At 36.9% G+C, this 19,793-nt stretch overlaps 1 protein-coding gene across 3 annotated transcripts; it reads left to right on the top strand.

Annotated features, from left to right (window-relative positions):
• Positions 1-879: 879 nt before the first annotated feature.
• Positions 880-19,585, top strand: pou6f1 (POU class 6 homeobox 1; the record flags this gene model as incomplete). Of its 3 annotated transcripts, XM_081386921.1 has the most annotated exons (12): positions 880-1,249; positions 3,505-3,635; positions 3,958-4,002; positions 7,888-8,071; positions 9,615-9,730; positions 10,085-10,310; positions 10,573-10,787; positions 15,123-15,251; positions 15,375-15,611; positions 16,806-16,941; positions 17,168-17,336; positions 17,726-19,585. In XM_081386921.1, 11 exons carry the CDS (start codon positions 3,582-3,584, stop codon positions 18,069-18,071), a joined length of 1,857 nt encoding a protein of 618 aa, XP_081243047.1. In that variant the 3' UTR covers positions 18,072-19,585. The 3 variants fall into 3 exon arrangements, with proteins under 3 accessions (XP_081243047.1, XP_081243048.1, XP_081243046.1); XM_081386922.1 differs by lacking the exon at positions 3,958-4,002 and having other exon boundaries at positions 881-1,249; XM_081386920.1 differs by lacking the exons at positions 880-1,249; positions 3,505-3,635 and having other exon boundaries at positions 3,895-4,002.
• Positions 19,586-19,793: the final 208 nt, after the last annotated feature.

Raw genomic sequence — 19,793 nt, 5'->3', positions numbered from 1 at the left:
GATGTGAACCTAATTACAGATTCGTCTGTATTCAGCAATCCCTGTTCCCCTTTGAGCTCCATGGCAATATGCTGCTAATGCATGCAAATGGAAGTGTTTGCCAGCTGGCTTGGCAACGGAGGAAAGACACGGAGTGTGTGCAGAGACACGGTGTGTCTTTAAGCTTGTTCATTACAAAAAATAAATAATTTTTTTTAAAAAGGAATGTGCCTAAATCAATAAAAATCAGTACGCATTTGATTTTTATATATATAAAAAAAGCCCATTAAAGTGCAACGTTTCAGCTTGAATGTATCTAGTGGTTTGCATAAAGCTTTCTCACAGCTTCATGTATACAATGCAATAGATGCACTTGCTTGCAATTCCCTGAAATCTTCTTGGGTTGTAGCCAAACTCTTTTTCTTTAGCATTCTATTTCTTTATTCACTTGTGTTGTGTTCCTCATTTGAAAGTCACTTTGGATAAAAGCATCTGCTGAAGGAATACATTTATTATAAGTACGGAGAAACCATGGAGCAAGTTTGAATAACTGTAAATAACAATTGAATTGTCTGTTTTGTTCTGTTAATTTATTTTGCATGAAATCATGATTTCCTTTAAAGCATTAAAAAAGCTAAAAACTGCACAGAGAATGACATGGATATTAATATAAGCATGATGAAGTGATTATTATTGTCATTATTATTATTAAAAAAAACAATAGTAATTAATAATATTAAATTGATGCAGTTATTATTAGCAATAATATTATTAATAGTAGTAATTTTACCATTAGAGCTTAATCTCACAATATAGCAATATTATAATTTTTGAATCGTGCAGTGAACTGCAGTAACACGGTGTACTGTCCCTTTAAGACGGCCATCACTCCAGTTCTGTCGAGCCAGCGCCATTTTTTCAATGCAATGCAAGACTCGGCCTGCATAAATTATGTTCATGACGTAGTGCAAAAGAGCAAATTTGTGTTAATTTTTAGGCACTTTTCTGCAGATAAGGGGTTACCTTGGCTATTAAGGTGCACTTGCTTCACCGGCACGACAGTTAACGCAAAGACGTCATTAAATATTTAGTTAAAAAGAGGACCAGCGTTTTCCCGAGCCTCCTTATCAATGCAAATAGCTCTTTTGTGTGCATTCGTAGCGCGCGTCGGAAGCTGTGAGATGAATTTTTAATTATGCATATTTAAAAGAAACTGTGGCAAAGCTTGCCGAAGGAGGAGAAATAAAGGAAATATCCCACCTTTCAGCGGGTAAGTCGTGAATATGACCACAACTTGCATGTATTTTCACACAACGCTATACCAACTCGCGGATTCGAAATGAGTTTTTGGTTAATATGCAATGGTCTTAATTAGCATAATTTATATATTTATGATAAAGAGAAAGGAAATACATCAAATGCCGTCCCGAGTCATGGCATATTGGCATGTGAGGAGTGTGATCAGATCAGTAGATGAAGTGTGTGTCCCATAGGGAGAGTTTTATTATTGCATTGTGAATGTGTTAGGAAGGCTGCACTAGTACCTCACACAGGGCCTGCTTGATGTGTAAATGCGCAATACTTACATAATGCTCTATTGTTTTTAGGATAATTACATGCGTAAAATTATAATGCAAGACATCTTACAATGCACTTGCACAGTGATGGCATTGGAACATGCTCAGTCTTTTTCTGTTCATTGAAATAATGTAACATTTTATTAAAAACTGTTACATTTTACTATGAGGTACCTGGGTTCTAAAATCTTAAGTTGACAACCTTGAGAGCGCGCGTCACAGACGTGACGTTACTCACTTGACACGTCATGAGTATCTGGTCAATGCCTTACAAAGTTTCACCATGGTAATCGTAGTTCCCGCCAAAATAGTTGCTATACTTATTGTGATTACTTTAACAATCATAATATGTAATGTAATCGAAACAATTAAGTGTTATTTTGAAGGCTGAAACCCATGTGATTTTTTTTTTGTAAGGGTGTGCTGATGGTCACCATCATATTTTAAACTTAAAATATAAATAACCTATGTATTCATATATTGCAATAACCTAGTAGTTTTGAGACAACTAAAAATAAACAGGCCCATTGTAATGTTGTATAGAATAGAATTTTATTTTTATATTATATTAGAATAGTATTATATCATATAAATGGGACACTTTATTGTAAAATATTTGTCAATTTAGCTGCACAGCACCATCAGAAACTTAATAGTTGAATCAACATTTTTCTTCCATATTGTGATTGAAGTATTTCTGATTGAAATGTGATATTTGTCAGATTTAGTTGTATTAAGTCACATATTTTGTACCTCTATAACTTAAGATTTCAAATCCAAATGTTCTTTATTTATAATGTAAAGTATTTCTGATTGAAATGTGATATTTGTCAGATTTAGCTGAGTCACATTTTTGTTCTTTTATAACGTAATATTTAAAATCATGTTTTTTTGTTCCATAATGTGAAGTATTTCTGATTGAAATTGGGTGTTCAGTGACCCAAAAAAAATGTAGGACAGGACTTCCCTGAATCGTAAAAAATTGGTCTCTGACAGGTGGTTGTAGGTAGCCTGGTTAAAACCAGACCATTCTCAGTAGTAACTGAGTTATGGTCTGGCAAAGCTCCATAGACAAATCATTTCCAAAGGGGCGTCACCAACGGACGTCGTTGCTTATATGAAATGTCTCTGGGCGCAGTTGGATAGACCTAAAACCAATTAGAGCGATCGTCATCGTGTAAAGCCATATGCTGCGTCCCAATTCGCCTAAGTTACACTACGCCATAAAAGTATGTACTCTTTTTGTGAAGAAAAGGTATTTACTTTTGAATGTGTAGCAAAAAAGTAGGCAAGCTTTGGGACATACTACTTCGTCATCTTTATCGGACGGATCTGTCACGTGCGTCCTGTCACTTAAACTGCCCTGTCAATCATCGTGTCACAGTTAAAATCCTCTATTAAATCTAATTTAATTTCCTACCGTTTCGGAGAGAAATGTAGTAGCACGTTCATCTGCCAGTGGGTCTTTCATGGAGACTGTCCTCATGTGTTTGCAATTTGAATATAATAATGCATTTAAAAGTTGAACGGACGTCACTCAAATGCCTCTGGGCGCAATTGGATAGACCTAAAACCAATCAGAGCGATCGTCATTGTGTAAAGCCCGCCTCAAAGTTTCTGATTGGTGCCGCGATTTCTAGGCCATGGAAATGGGCTTGAATGAGCTCTTTGCCAGACTACTTCTCGAGCAAATCTGAATTTGCTGGAAGTTGTCTGGGTTTTCCCAGGCTAGGTTGTAGGGGAGGTTTTGATCGAAAGGAAATTTGTTTTCAGTGACAGAGCAAGTTATTACATTTTGGAATAACGTGATGAATCATTCGCAATAAGACCAGGAATGTGTATTAAGAAGGTAAATGGGGTCAATTGTTATGCCATGGTGACTTTAATCTTTGATAGTCTGCATCTAGTGCTGTCAAGCATCCTTAGTGACTAGTATTTTTTGTCTCAGGTGCGACTGTGGAGCTGGTAACATCCCCTTCAACCACTATGCAGAATCATTGATCTCCTCAGAGCTTAGACGTCATCATGGAAACTGAGGATCTCCCTGCAAACAATGCGCCTCTCACTGTCAATGAACAGGTATTCTTGAGTCAAGTCATAAATCTCATACATTTCTCACATGTTTTTTACATGAAGTGTACCTTAACATTTCATCACATGTCCAGCCTTAAGCCCCATGCGTGTGAGTGTTCAGTCTACGTTTACAGCGCAAGCAATTCTCTTCTGGTGGTGGGGCATTTGCAGAAAGCATTGCTTATGCTAGTTTTTGGGTAGATGCTCTTGCTTGTTTGCCCTACTCATGTCACTGTTGTCCTTGTTGGGTTGGTTGTTTGTCCTAATGTGTGCTTGGCATCTCTGTTCTCTAGCCATTCACTGTCTGACCGCAGAAGTGTTTTTTCAGCTTTTAGGTTCCTGCACTTTGAAATTCCCAGCACAAGACGACCAGGTACGCACCCTCTCCTGCCTCTGTACTGCTCTCTGCGTGGCACTGTCCTGAGCTGAGCTTCCCTCTCTGCCCCAGCCCTGCATTTGCTCCTGTGATGTTTCTCTGATCTCGACTGAAACATGATCGTGAAACGTTCTTAATAAAATGCTTGATCAAACTTTCAAAACAATTAAGCTGAGCAAAAGCTTAAATTTCTTCATGCTATTTTATGTTATAATACACTACCGTTTAAAAGTTTGGAGTTGGTAAGTTTTCCAGAGAAGTCTCTTAAAGGGATAGTTCACTTTGAAATTAATTTTTGATATGTTTTAGCTTACCTCAAGGGCATCCAAGATGTAGGTGTCTTTGTTTCCGCAGTAGTTTCAATTTTGATATTTTTAGGTCAAACCGTTCTTGTCTGTCAGTCATATAATGCAGGTCTGTGGTCACTCTCAAAACACAAGCACAGAGTCCAAATTAAAACAGTTCCCCATCGTCCAAATGAAACAATTCCCCATCATAAGTACACATTGATGGCCTAAGACACGAAACGAGCGGTTTGTGTGAGAAAACGAACAGTATTTATATCGTTGTTATCTCTTGAAAACAGCACACGTCAAAATGATCTGACGGCGCGGGCGGGTATAGATATATACATAGATGTTGCCTTGGCTACGGTTTCGTTCCAATGAACTGCAGTAGCGAAGGCGACATCTAGTGTATTCATCTATACCCGCATAGATATTTACACTAGATGTCGCTTGGCTACGGTTTCGTTCCAATGAACTGCAGTAGCCAAGGCGATATCTATGTATATATCTATACCCGCCCGCGCCGTCAGATCATTTTGACGTGTGCTGTTTTCAAGAGATAACAACGATATAAATACTGTTCGTTTTCTCACACAAACAGCTCGTTTCGTGTCTTAGGCCATCAATGTGTACTTATGATGGGGAATTGTTTCATTTGGACGATGGGGAATTGTTTTAATTTAGACTCTGTGCTTGTGTTTTGAGACAGTGACCATAGACCTGCATGATATGACTGACAGACAAGAACGGTTTGACCTAAAAATATCAAAATTGAAACTACTGCGGAAACAAAGACACCTACATCTTGGATGCCCTTGAGGTAAGCTAAAACATATCAAAAATTAATTTCAAAGTGAACTATCCCTTTAAGGCTCTGACGCACAAAGCCGTCAGTCGGCCGTCCCAGTTTTGTCTCTACTTGGACATCGTCGCCACACCATCGGTGTGAGGGAGAACTCTGATTGACTGTTCAATTTAGTGAACGAGTGCGTGAGAATAAAAGTGAAAGAGATGAAAGCGAGCAAAGAAGTCAAGACGCCACAGAGAGAATTCTGTTATAATTTTACGTCATCTTACCTCAGCATTCCAGTGTGCAGAACAACATCAGCCGCCTGGAATGAAGAAAATGATTAACATGATTGATATTCAGAATGTTTACAGTTTGTATATCTGCAGTCCTAGTTTCGGTTTCCCTTTTTGAATGACGAATATTGATACCTGCATATATAGACAGTTATTTCCTTACACGAAGGCACAGAACGCATGTGCTAGTTGACAGTCGCCTTTAGTCTTTGTGGTGTGTTCAAGCGCAGCTTTTTGGCTGAGGCGCAGCTGATGCGAGGCAACACAGTCAGTTCAGTTTTTTAAATTTCCTTCTAAGAAACAAACAAAAAATGTACTGCCTCCAAACTTTTGAACAGTAGTGTATAAGTCAAAGACAGCAGAATTCACTTGGATTTCAAAGGCTCATGTTGACATTAGATTTCACATGTTTCATGGGCACCTGTTAACATTTTAAAACATCCTCTGCTGCTTTCTTTCCTAATTAGCTTATTTTTCAAGCTTTTGAGCCTCTTGTACAGCTGTTAAATGCATATGAAGTAGGGATGGGCGATATTGCATAAAATTACATGTTTTACATGCGTTTATTCAATAAATGAACCCAATAATGACATTTAATAATGTATGCACTAATATAACACTGCATTTTAAAGAAAAGTAATAGTTACATGTATTTTTTAGCAAAATATTTTAATATATGAAAAAAGTTTTTGAGGAATGCTGCAAACAAATCTTTCATCAAATCTTAGATTCACTGAAATGGACAATTTGAACTGAATCGCAATCATTAATTAAAACATCTCTCTTCTGCCTTTCACGCTCTCAAATGTTTTCAAAAATGTTTACATTTCTTTTTTAAATTTCAGAACTTTTTTCATGTTGTCTAGGACTAATAGTGATACCTAGTGGCATGAACTAAACGTTTTCACTTACCAATTGCAAATGCTCCATTAAAGGGTTATTTCATCCAAAAATTTAAATTCTGTCATTATTTCCTCCCCCTCATGTCGTTTCAAACCTGTAGGACTTTCATTTATCTTCGGAACACAAATGAAGATCTTTTTAATGGAATTTGAGCACTTTCTGTCCCTCTATTAAACAGCCCAGGCAACTACCACTTTCAAGCCCCAGAAAGGTAGTAAAGTAATCCATATGACTTAAGTAATTTACCACTTTATTTACAAAATATTAATCTCCAACGCGCGTTCATACAACAATGTCTGCTCTTGTGTCAACACAACACGCATGCATTATGGTGCTCTAGTGAATGCGTGTTGGAGATTAATAATTTGTAAATAAAGTGGTAAATTATGTTTTTTTGCACAAACAAAGGACTCATGTCGCTTCATAAAATTGAGGTTAAACCACTGTCACATGGATTACTTTAATGATGTCTTTACTGTCTTTCTGCGGCTTGAAAGTGGTACTTGCGTCAGCTGTATATGGAGGGACAGAAAGCTCTCAGATTTCATTAAAAAGATGGACGAATGTCTTACTTGTTTGGAACGACATGAGGGTGATTAATTAATGAGAGAATTTTCATTATTGGGTGACCTATCCCTTTAACAATCAGCCATAATTTGTTTATTCCTTGAGCGATAGTGTCCAGTAACAGGAGGGTTTAAAGGGATAGTTCACCCAAAAATGAAAATGAACTGATCTTCTTTCAGATGAATACAATCAGAGTTATATAAAAAAATGTCCTGGCTCTTTAGACTTTAGAAATCCATATGTTCGTTTGGCCGGAAGCCAGTTATTTTACTTTATAAAGTTTTAAATATGGATTGTTTTCTTACACGAATACATCGCTTCACTTCAGAAGGTCTTTATTAACCCCTGGAGCCGTGTGGAGCACTTTTATGATGGATAGATGCACTTTTATGGACTTCAAAACAGAAACAGCCATTAACTGCCATTATAAAGTTTGGAAGAGCCAAGACATTTTTTAATATAACTCTGATTGTATTCGTCTGAAAGAAGAATGTCATATACACCTAGGATGACTTGACGGTGAGTAAATCATGGGCTAATCTTCATTTTTGGGTGAACTATCCCTTTAGTGAATGAATAGTATTCTACTGGTCATGTGATCTCAACATGGATTGGATCATCCTATAGGGGCAACCATGTCTGATAAAACGGCTTTTATTATGCTACTGGTCTTAAGTGAGTTTATGGGATTTTAAATGTATTATTATAAATTAGTGCTTTGCAAAAGTATTTAATTTCTTTATTTAAAAAACAAATGGAGGAAAAGTGCACCTTAATGACCAAATAATAAAATAAAATTGAAAAAAGCACAATAAAACCATTGCAAATATTCAATATATCGCCCAGCTCTAGTTTCAACAGTTTCATGCTCTTTTGCTCAGCAAATCTTATCAGTATTTTAATAAAATGTCTGTGAGATCAGCATACACGCACAGGTGTAAACTCATCCATAACAGACCATGGTGCATTTTCATCTTGTCACCACTGCCCCCATTACCCCAGAAAGGAGAACATTTATAACCTGTTTAACCCCTTCCTCCAGGTCATTGTCATGTCAGGTCAGGAGACCATCCGTGTGTTGGAGGTGGAGGTGGATACAGCCTTGTCTTCTTCAGGGGCTGATGGGAAGTTGGAGTCAGGGGGCGAGGAGGGCGCTGGTCAGACCCTGGATGCAGCCGAGGAGGGTCCGTTGGACAGTCCAGTAACCACAAGCACAACTACAGCTGGTGAGGCTGATAAAATTGACTGATATATATATATATAGCCACACTACTTTGATATCACAGCAACCCAGTATTCAAAGCCACCACCATCAAAGAAGCATATAGAGCTGGTAAGTCCCGCCCCTTCCGCTAACCCCACTGGACCTCTAGGTTGAAAAATCGTCAATGCAAGTGAATGGGAGAAAATAATTATTTTCTGGTCCCGTTTGAATTGTGCCATGAATGTGAACATATGTTGTCTGTGAATTTTTAAAATAATTTTTCGTGTAAAGAATGCTACAATTTAGCGGGTAGAAGTTTGATACGGTTAGACTTTGTGTGAGAGCACTTTGTGGACTACAACTCTTCGCTGCTTTCGACGCGTTTGAAACGTCACCATCACTAGCACACGGACACTAGCTCACGGATCCCGCTAAACATGGCTGTGTCTTTGGTGCACTTCACCGCCTTCTTTCAGGGAGAGGACAAAATCGTTGAGGTTGGCGAAAACCACGGGTAAGTCAACTTTATGGGGTCACATAGGCGACATGTAGTCTTTCTCGTTATGTCTTTTCCACAACTGCTAGCCGAAGAATCATACCATATACTGTCAAACTCGTAACATGAAAAATTATATAAAAAATTCACAGACAACATATGTTCACATTCATGGCACAATTCAAACGGGACCAGAAAATAATTATTATCTCCCATTCACTTGCATTGACGATTTTTCAACCTAGAGGTCCACTTGGGGTTTTACGGATGGGCGGGACTTACCAGCTCTATAGGGCCAGATTTACTTAACAGGGCAAATTAGCGTGAGAGTGCAATTCCAAAAAAGTTCTGCGTGTGATCTTCTGCCGGATAATTTCTATAATGACCAACGCAATCTATAAGAGCAGCACAAATTTGGCCCTGTTTACACCTATTAAGATGCTTTCTGGTGGATTGGATCACATTGAGCTTATTTCGTCCATTAGATCAAAAGATCTTAAAAAAAAGTCCATACATTTACCCGCCCATAGACCCTCCCCTTAAAGAAATCAGGACAAAAGTGATTGAAAGATACAGATTAAAACACCAGGTGTAAACGGGTACGTGTCTCCCTCGTCTACTTCTGATCCGATCGACCAAAACAAGTCTGGTTTAAGACATGCTTTTTGGGTAGTAAATAATGGTGCAAATACCAGTAAATTGACTTGTGCAAACCTTAGTAAATCACCTTGCATGATTCATTTTAATACTCTCCTCTCATAAATATTGCCTCTGAAAGGCAAACTCCTACAAATGCAGATACAGTAAGGTCAGCCGCAAAAATAATCCTGTCCACGCCTTTTCAATGCAAATTTTTCAGTGGGTGTCTTTAATAATTCCTGCCAGTTGTTTTTTGGTGCCAAAAACGGTTTTGCGCTGGCGCAAGCTGTTAGTAAATCTGGCCCTGAGAGTCATAATAGTAATAGATGCATGGTTTGAAAAAGACACCACCATTCATTATGTTTCCTATGCATTGAAAAATCATTCTAAAATAAAAGATTTCAGCAAGTCTGACTCTGTTTGCATGTAGTGTCTGTGGAGGTCTCAGCACCTGCAGTCCAGACCGTGGTCTCCACAGCCCCCATCAGTTTGTCTCAGGCCCAGCCGCAGACCAGCATACCCATCACTGTCCAGGCCTGCCCACAGGTGAACTCCATTTTCCTTTTTAAAAAGACGATATTTTTGCCGATTAAAATACCGGGGGCCACTTTCAATGTCAGTTTTGCTTTAAGCCCTTGATCATTTCTGACTCATGATCTCTGACTCGTGGATGTTCATATCATGACATTTCCAAGTGATCCGAGGCAAGGCAACAATTCCAATTTTCTTTTAAGTTGTTTTTAGATAAGGTTTTCCATTTGATATTATTCCCCCCCCCCCCCAGATTTATTTCAATAAACACTCCTAACTTTTAATCGTTTTTAAAAGTGCAAATGTGTGTATGTCAACACATTTGAAAATCCTGAGAGTAATTAAATCTGTTTACCATTACCCTGCCAGGTCCTGACTCAGGATGGCTTGGCCTCTCTGATGACGGGCATGTTTGCCCAGCAGGGTTCTCTGGGTCAGCCTCTGCTCATTCCTTTAAGTATGGCGGGGTCTGTGGGTGGTCAGGGTGGTCTGGCAGTGCTCACCTTACCCACCGCCACTGTCGCCACCATCCCTGGTCTCACGGCAGTCAGCCCTGCCGGAGGACTTCTGAAGCTGCCGTTTGCTGGACTGCAAGGTATGGTGCTGCTCACACATATTTTGGATACTCATCAGGTGCAAAGCATCTTAGAAAAAGTGCATATTTTACATTCTGTTGGCATGAGATTCAGTTTAAAAAAATGCATGAAATTGTGTTTTTATGAAATGGTGTTTTTGTTCAGACCAGTCAACAGTTCAGAATAAAGACAATTTTAATGGTACAAGGTGTTTTACTGAGCAAACAAACTCTTCTTTTTAAATTGTTTTGATTGTTACAACAGCCTGTTTTCTTTTTCCAGCTGCTACTATGTTGAACTCTGTCCAGACACAGCTGCAGTCACCTGCGCAGGCGGTCCTGCAGCCCCAGGTGTCTGCTCTGCAGTCCATGCAAGCGGCCCTGCAGCCAACGCAGACCACGCCAGCCACCACCGCATCTGTTGTGCAGAAGGTGTCAGAGCCTAGTGTCTCTGTCGCAACACTTCAGACTGCAGGCCTGTCCATCAACCCTGCTATTGTGAGTAGGGAAATCATCTATTATGAATAGAAACAGGTTTTTCGTTTAGTTGTATGATATCTCATGTGTAAAATTGGATTTTTAAGATGTTTGAAGTAAGGATGCACAATACTTTGGGACAATATGGGCAATTGAACGATTTTACAGATTTTTATTTATTTATTGGAAACTTAGTGGCTAGTATTGGATATTTAAAAGGTAATTTGTAATTAGTATGTGTATTAGTAAAAAATTTATTTGTGTAAACATTACAACGTCTGTAAATGGGACGTTAACATCTCTAAAGGGAACGGACAGAAAAGTTTCGATGGCATTTTCTTTTCCTCTGTATAATGCCCGTTTATCCACCTAATTCTGCTCAGTCTAAACAATGCGCGCTGCCATGAAGACGACTCCGGTTGCCTACTTCCGTTCATAGCGCTTGACCTGTACTAGCAGCGAGAGAATGAGTTCAAGCTCCTCATGTGCTGTTGTTATTTGTTTTAACAATTCAAAGAAGATTTCAAACTTTTTAGAAACTGAGTGTTTCGAGCATAAGATAAGAAGGAGATAATGCCCATGTATCAGATACATTTAATAAAGTAAACGTTTAGAGTGGTTAGCGTTAAAACTGAACTTCTCTCGCTACTAGTACAGGTCAAGCGCTACGAACCGGAAGTAGGGAACCGGAGTCGTCGTTATGGCAGCGCCCATTGTTTAGAGCAGAATAAGGTGGATAAGCACAATGCTGATTTGTGTTTACCGGTAACCAAGGAAACTGTGCTGATCCATAAGCGCCACCTACTGTCAGAGAGTGAATTTGCATTTTTATTCAGTCTGCTGTTTTTGTTTTGTGCAGGTGTGTCTTAAGTTGCATAATTTCACAAATCTAAAGTCTGACCATTCAGTTTTTGCTGAAAACTTGAAATTATACAATCTAATTAAAACCAAAAACAACTGCTAATGCTTCATGTGCGTAACATCTTTGTTTGGGTCATGATTAAATTGAGTGGTTGCCTTTAATTTCAAATGGCAACATATATTTTTGTTTAAGGCCAGTTTGCCTGTTATAGAGCAAATAAACAAATAATTTGCCAATGAAAAATCATGATTGGTGCATCACTGGTGCTTTCTCATCAACAGTGATTACTGAAACTGATAATATTTTGAATTGTTCTTATTTCTATGGAGACTGACTTTATATTTTATGGACCTTAATAATAATAAGGTAACATTTATCAACAAGGTTCCATTAGTTAACATTAGTTAATGCCTTAACAAATAAAGTACACAGCAAAAAGTCCAGTGTTAAATTAACTCTCCTGGGAGTTTATATGGCTCCAGAGTCAGTGTTAAAATATGAGTGTTAAATTAACACTCAAGAGTGTTAAAGTTAATGAGCTCATTAAGTGATTAATTGAGTGATGATTGAGCATTATTGAAGACACCTGATGTTAGCAAGCAGAATCACCAAAGGAGAAAATCTAATTTTTTAAGACACCGTTATGGAGATCAGTGTTTGCTTTAGTTGGGCTCTTGACCCATAAACTGTAAACATTAGATTAACTTTGGCTGTTGTATCTGAGTTATAACTACCAGATGAACAAAGAGAAAGTTGATCCGGTTTTGTTGGTTATGTTTTGACATAATCATAATTTCACCTGAATCACTGATCTCATATAGAGTCTAATCTCTGACTGTATATTGTTGATTACAGCATCACTGTGATTCTACAGCATAAGATCTTTTTTTCTAACTAGTCTAAAGGATTTCTTAAAAGTTGTTCTGATAAAACAAATATTTATTTTAGGCACACACCGACATCAATAATCAGTGTATCAATCTCAACAATGGTGACAAACAGAATATTCAATTAGGAAAAGGAAATTACACATACAATTCAGATCATAATTTATTCATACCAGAATGCCCTGCAACATGCTTTATTATTGTCACCATTGTTGAGATTCACAGGCTGATTATTGATGTCAGTGTGTCCAAATAAAGTAATTTTCTAAGTATTTTTATCAGAACAATTTTTAAGAAATATTTTGGATCATATTGATAATGATAAAAATCATTTGTTGTAGAATCACAGGCTGCTGTAATCAACAAGGTAAATCTGACTCGAGAGTAAGAATGAGAGTTGATATTCAGGTCAAATTATGATTATCAAATAGGCATGTGCCGGTATCAACTTTTCATGCTGCGATTAATTGATTGAGTTTTTACCACGGTATACGGTATTATCACGATATTTTAATTGCTCAAGAGAAATGAATGGATTGGTGGGGGGGATGGTTTTTTAATAAAAACATTACAATAGTGATTGTCAAAACATTTGGTAACTAAATAGAATTTTACACAATTTTCACGCTTTCAATTCTTGGGATTTGATTTCAATCTTGATTCAGTATTGACTTTTTGGATAAATATTAGGTAGGCTACAGTAGATAGACGTTAATTTTTCTCAAGAAAAAATATATCTCACATAATGCTTTAAACATACAGAGAGCCCTGTCAGCTGGTATTATTAAAGGTTAAAAATTAACTAATTAAATTAAATATAATTTGGTTTTCATTGTAATAACAATTATGACACAAGTAAAAATATAATACAAATGTAATATAGTGCACATATTGTGCAAAATACTCCTCTCTATAGCTATTTTTTTCTAGTCAACTAACGTGTTGGTCATTAAATGGCTTTCCTGAGGTAAATGTAACGTTCTGTGACATAATTGTTCACCTGCAGTTTTATTAACCTCTTTCCGTGGTTGAAAAACACTGAATGATCGATATTATGTATGAGGCATACCTTTCGGTAAGTTGTAGCCTACTGTAACTTTAAATAAAAAGTAACAGATGATCGCTTGAACTGAGGCGCTACAGTGATCTGTCAAGTCACATTTACAAGCACCAAAACAGTATTTATTGTCTGAATTTCGTAATAAAATGGACAGAACATGAGAGCTGAGAATTGTTTTCATACCATAATAACCTACTCTGTCTAGTCTGTCGGTCTCCGTGTCCTCTTTGCTCCGCGATTTTTCTCTGCGTGAGAAACTGCATGTGGCGCGAGAGCGTTTGAAAAGTGTAAATTGCGTGAGTCTCACGCTGAATGCGTATTGACAGCTCTGCTTTTAGAAGGGGGATAAATCGTCGGCAGCGTGCCTCCTTCCGCCATGCTTCTTCTCCATGTGAGGGTTGTTTACATTAGACTAGAGTGCGCACTGCGCCGCATGCACACAGTGCTAATACATGTGGGGATTGTTTACATCAGAGCGCGCACGTGTTTCGCGCAGCATACGCAGTGTTTGTTTAAGCGGTTGATGGAAAATAAGCTAATACGCGTTCTATAAATATAAATTCTGATCTATTGTTTTTCACGGTATTTTGAAGTGCCCACGATAACAATATCGTGCATTTTCATTACCGCGATTTATCGCATTACCGAATACCGGCACATGCCTATTATCAAATCATAACCAACACCACCTGATCACCTTTTCTCTTTGTTCATCTGAGAGTTATAACTCAGATACAACAGCCAAACAAAATTTAAAGTTAAAGCTTTATGGGTCAAGAGTCCAACTAAAACAAACACTCATCACCATAATGGTGTCTTAAAAAATTAGATTTTCTCCTTTGGTGATTCTGCTTGCTAACATCAGGTGTCTTCAATATTGGTCAATTATCACTCAATGAATCACTTAATGAGTTCATTACCTTTAACACTCTTGAGTGTTAATTTAACACTCATATTTTAACACTGACTCTGGAGCCATATAAACTCCCAGGAGAGTTAATTTAACACTGGACTTTTTGCTGTGTATTAATTAATCTTTGTTCATGTTTATTAATAAAAATTCAACTGTTCTTTGTTTGTTCATGTTAGCTCAGATGCAACTTTTGATTTTAATAATGTATTACTAAATGATGAAATTAACATTTAAGTATTTTTAATTGTTAGTTCATGTTAACTAATGTACTTAACTAATGTTAATCAATGGATATTTTTCAATCAATATTATTTTATTTTTTTATTTATTTAAAGATTGTATATAATAATAATAATAATAATAATAATAATAATATTGTTGTTGTTGTTATTTATGTATTATTTTATAGAATGCATGTAGTAATAATAAAATAATAATTCTGTAAATATTTCATAAATTAAAAGCAAACTAGATGGAATGTTTTTGTAAAAAAAAAATGTGCTCACTCAAAACATTCTTCTTTTGCTTCTTTACAAGTACTGGTAGTTCCTTTCAGGAAACTCATCTATCCTTCAATATTTCATAATGAATTTTTAAATAAATCTAATCAGGAGTTGTTTTGTTTTTTCCCCAGATTAGCGCAGCTTCTCTGGGGGCTCAGCCTCAGTTCATCAGCTCTCTTACTACAACTCCCATCTTCACCAGCGCCATGTCTAATGTGGCAGGACTCACAAGTCAACTCATTACCAACGCACAGGGCCAGGTTAGTGCTACATTTAAATGCTCAGTTATTCATTTAACAGACACATTTTTCCCAAAGGCAAGCCTTCTTACACAATGAACATTTTTACATACCAGTCTCATTAGTTTCATACCTGTGTTTTAGGTGATTGGAACACTTCCTCTGCTGGTCAACCCTGCATCACTGGCTGGAGCTGCGGCAGCATCTGCGTTACCCGCTCAAGGCCTGCAGGTCCAGACCATGTCCCCACAGCTGATTTTGAACTCCCAGGGTCAGATCATTGCTACGATAGGGAACGGTCCAACAGCGGTTGCCCCGTCTGCAGCTTCCGTCCTCCCCAAATCCAATGTGCCCCTGACACTCACCAAAACCACCACGCAGGTACTATAGTGCCAGCTACTATGGCTTTTCATTGGTCTATAAATGATAATAAACATTTTGTGTAGTCTTTGTGCCATTTTTGTACTTTCTAAGCATTAGTATATCTTTTTTAGAAAGTAAAAAAACACTCAGAATACCCTCAGAATACCCTAGCATGCCAAGGCTCATTGGAAAACGTGCCTCTACCTACATATTTGGAAAACATACTTTATATATATATATATATATATATATATATATATATATATATATATATATATATATATATATATATATATATATATATATATATATATATATATATATATATCAAGCTTGTATATTTATGTTCAATAATTTCACTTAAATGGCAATGCAAGTTACCTATTAATTGTCATTTAAGTGAAATTACTTAACTTAAATATACAAGCTTGATAAAAATGATCATTCTAGAAGAAAATTTCAGATGGCACTTAGAGGCTTTTGCATCTAAACTCATCATATATATATATATATATATATATATATATATATATATATATATTTATACACAGTTCAGTGGAGTTTCCAGCTGAAATTACCACTAGTGGCAGTAAAACACCGAAAATTTTTATTCCGGTTCACAAAAATTAAGAATACAAAGTAAATTATACATGAATAAAGACTTATTTTCGCACAGTTCCTTGCACAATAATATGAGCTCAAAATACTTTTCAGTATTAGCACATGATTTGTAAACTCTCAGACATGAATCCATTGAGTCACTTTTAAAGAACTCAAAGACTTGTAGAAGCCTATTAAAATAGCATGGTTGCTTCAGCAAATGCGTTTTTATCTCAAGTTTGCTTTTATTAGCAATATCGATTAGGTTTAGTGTAGGTGTTCCGTTTTCATACGCAATAGAGCAAACTGTACACGCTTTTAGTGCCAGTCAATGGACATTTCACTTTGAAAGTGTCACAAAACAAGCTTTTTGCAGAAATTTCGCCACAGGCACTCTTTTCCAATGAGCAGAATGCCCTAGCATCCATTTAGCAATGCCTTGGCAGCCACCCAGAGCACCCTACCAATAGCAATGAACTCAGAATACCTTAGAATTACCTTGCAATGCCCTGGCAAAATCAGGGGGTGAGTTTTGCACATTTGCTCTAGATCATGTGAAATATTTGTAAAATGATTGTCATATTTGTTGATTGACTGTAATTTATTCTCTAGGGTCCTATTGGAAAAGTGGCCCCATCTAAAGTGATCATTGCTCCCCAGCCACAAGTGGTTAAATCAGTCACATCCCTCACCTCTACCGGTGCCATCGCCTGTGGAGACATGCCTACCGTGGGGCAGCTTGTCAGCAGTAGGTTTATATTTTACTGGTAGTATATCTTTACCGTTTATGTTTGCAATATTGCATTTACAACCATCTTCAGTCACATAATTGAATAGGAGCAATTCTTTAAGGTTGTTTAGATCAGATTTCAGTTTTGAAAAATGATGTTTCAGTGACTCATGGGTAGATTACTCATGTTGTTTATGATCTGGACAGCATCCAGAAGTCCTAATTCAATTTTTGTTTTCGTTAGAGCCACAGTCTGCTGTGAATGAAGAAGAGGCCATTAATCTGGAGGAGATTCGGGAGTTTGCCAAGAATTTTAAGATTCGACGGCTCTCTCTGGGGTTGACACAGACTCAAGTTGGCCAGGCTCTCACTGCTACAGAGGGTCCCGCCTACAGTCAGTCAGCAATCTGCAGGTTAGCCTCTTTTATATCTTCTCTTTGTTTCTTTCTTTACGTTTCTTAGAGGTCGGCACAGAAATGATTGAACCACTCCTGATCTGTTTGTTGTGTAAATAGTGCCATAACAAAACGGTGACATACAGGGTTCTTCTTTACACTTTATACAAAATATAATATAATTTTATACGTTGCAGTAAACTTTAAGCTATGTAATTGTACATTTCCTGAGACAAATAATTGGTATTTCGTTATATATACATTTATTTTGTATTGTTTATATAAGTTTCATTTATATAAATTACATTTTACATTCTATATAAAATCTGTAATCAAATATAAGTGGCGGAAAGATTCCCATTTCACTCCAGTATCTTGTGTGTTGACACGTTGCCTCTTGTTTGAAGATTTGAGAAGCTCGACATCACTCCTAAAAGTGCCCAGAAGCTGAAGCCTGTGCTGGAGCGCTGGCTGGCAGAGGCTGAGCTCTGGAATCAGAAGGGTCAGCAGAACTTGATGGAGTTTGTGGGCGGAGAACCCTCCAAGAAGCGCAAACGGAGAACGAGCTTCACGCCGCAGGCCATTGAGGTCCTCAACACTTACTTTGAGAAAAACTCCCTTCCGACTGGTCAAGAGATTACAGAGATCGCAAAGGAGCTGAATTACGACCGAGAGGTGGTTCGGGTCTGGTTTTGTAACCGTCGACAGACTCTTAAAAATACAAGCAAGATCAACGTGTTTCAGGCCCAGTAGGACAATGACGTGCAACAGAAGAACTTTTTGGACGTTGATGTATTGGTGCTAGTTGCAAAATGACTGAAATAACTGATTTGCTGTTGTGATGAAGCCAGCGGCACTCAAATGGTGTGTGGTCTTAGAATAGTATCAAACATATTCTTTCTGTTGTTTTTTTTGTTTCCTTTATGCTGCATGCAGAGTGACCTTTTGCCATGCCATCACCCTTTTCAATGCTAAATGGCTTTTGAACTATTTAAAACACGGACGAAGCTACGAAATCCTGTATTTGCTGTTTTTATAGATGAAAATAAGCACTTCATTAATATATGAAATATGCTCTCATTTAGGTTTTTTTTTGGTTTTTTTTTGTTGTTGTTGCAGAAACTAACAATATTCTTGACCGTTAAAATTGCTTTTCGCTGTAGCAATCGCAGCAATGGCTTCTGACTGCATATATTACATTTAAGAGGCTATTTAATCATTTGACTGATATTTTATTTTTATTCATGTGTTCATATAGTTTTTCTGTAAGCTGTGTGATTGTACAATGCCTGAGACAGATAATTGTTTTTTGGTTATCTTAAACCTTCCAAAAAGTCCATCTAAAAGGGTGTATTCAGGTCTTTATTTCAGTTTCCATGAGTACAGTGATTACCCTGTCTTTGTGCTTAAATACTGTAGATGTGGTTCAGTCAAGTGGACAATCATAGTTCTCTGAATCAGAAAGCATGCGTGGCTAAATCCAATTTTTCCATTTCAGCTGTCATCGTAATTTCATATGCCAGAGAATTTTATGATTTCAACTGTTTTAAATAGAAAACTAACTGTATCAAAGATTACAATGACTGACTTAACTAGAACATGTCCTCTGGATTTTACTGTTACTGTTTTTGTCATAACCAGAAGGCAAATCTTAATATTAGGAGGTGATATTGAAGCCAAACTTTCATCTATACCTATATGAGGCACTTAAGAAACAACTGAAATGCTGAAGGTTTTTTTTTATTGTTGATCAATGAGCCATTAAAAAAAAGTTACAAGATATTACTATCACAAATGCAATTCATCATTAATGAATTTGGATTGTGCACTCATTTGTACTCCCATATTCACAGGTGATATGAATCTTTTCCCATTTAGTAAAACAGCCCAGACAGAAGTGTGTTGTAACATGTTTCACATGTTTGTTCTAAGCATAAAGCTATATTGTTCTTATGGACCTTCAATATTTATCTAATGGATTCTTATCTTGATTGGTACAATACCATACATTTACATTTTAATGTTGTGAAGAAGGAATGGTATTAGACAATGTTTTAACAAATGCTATAAACATAGACTTAAACATGTAAAAAGGCAGCATCTGTTCAGCATTTTAATCTGCGCAGAACTTATCGTTTTTAAAATGATGCCTAAATGCATTTACAGATTATAAACAATGGTATGGTACTCCATTAACTATATTTATTTTGTATCAATTGTAATGTTTGGTATTAACTTGTTATTTGAATAAATTAACGCTAAACAGATTTGTTGTATTTGATTTTGATATCTTGGTAAATACCTTTTGATTTCTTGCCAGTCATTGTATTCCTCACACTCAGACTACAAAGTTCAAAAATGAATTCTCAGAACATAATACAAATGATTTATTATTATTATTTTACAAATACTATTGATAGAAAGCATGATAATTGTAATGATGATAATGCAGCAATCCATGGTATTATTTATGGT

Source organism: Scardinius erythrophthalmus (genome assembly GCF_964197995.2).
Source record: "Scardinius erythrophthalmus genome assembly, chromosome: 15".
Taxonomy (NCBI): domain Eukaryota; kingdom Metazoa; phylum Chordata; class Actinopteri; order Cypriniformes; family Leuciscidae; genus Scardinius; species Scardinius erythrophthalmus.
Note: the sequence above shows the minus strand (reverse complement) of the source record. Positions and strands in the feature narration are given on the sequence as shown.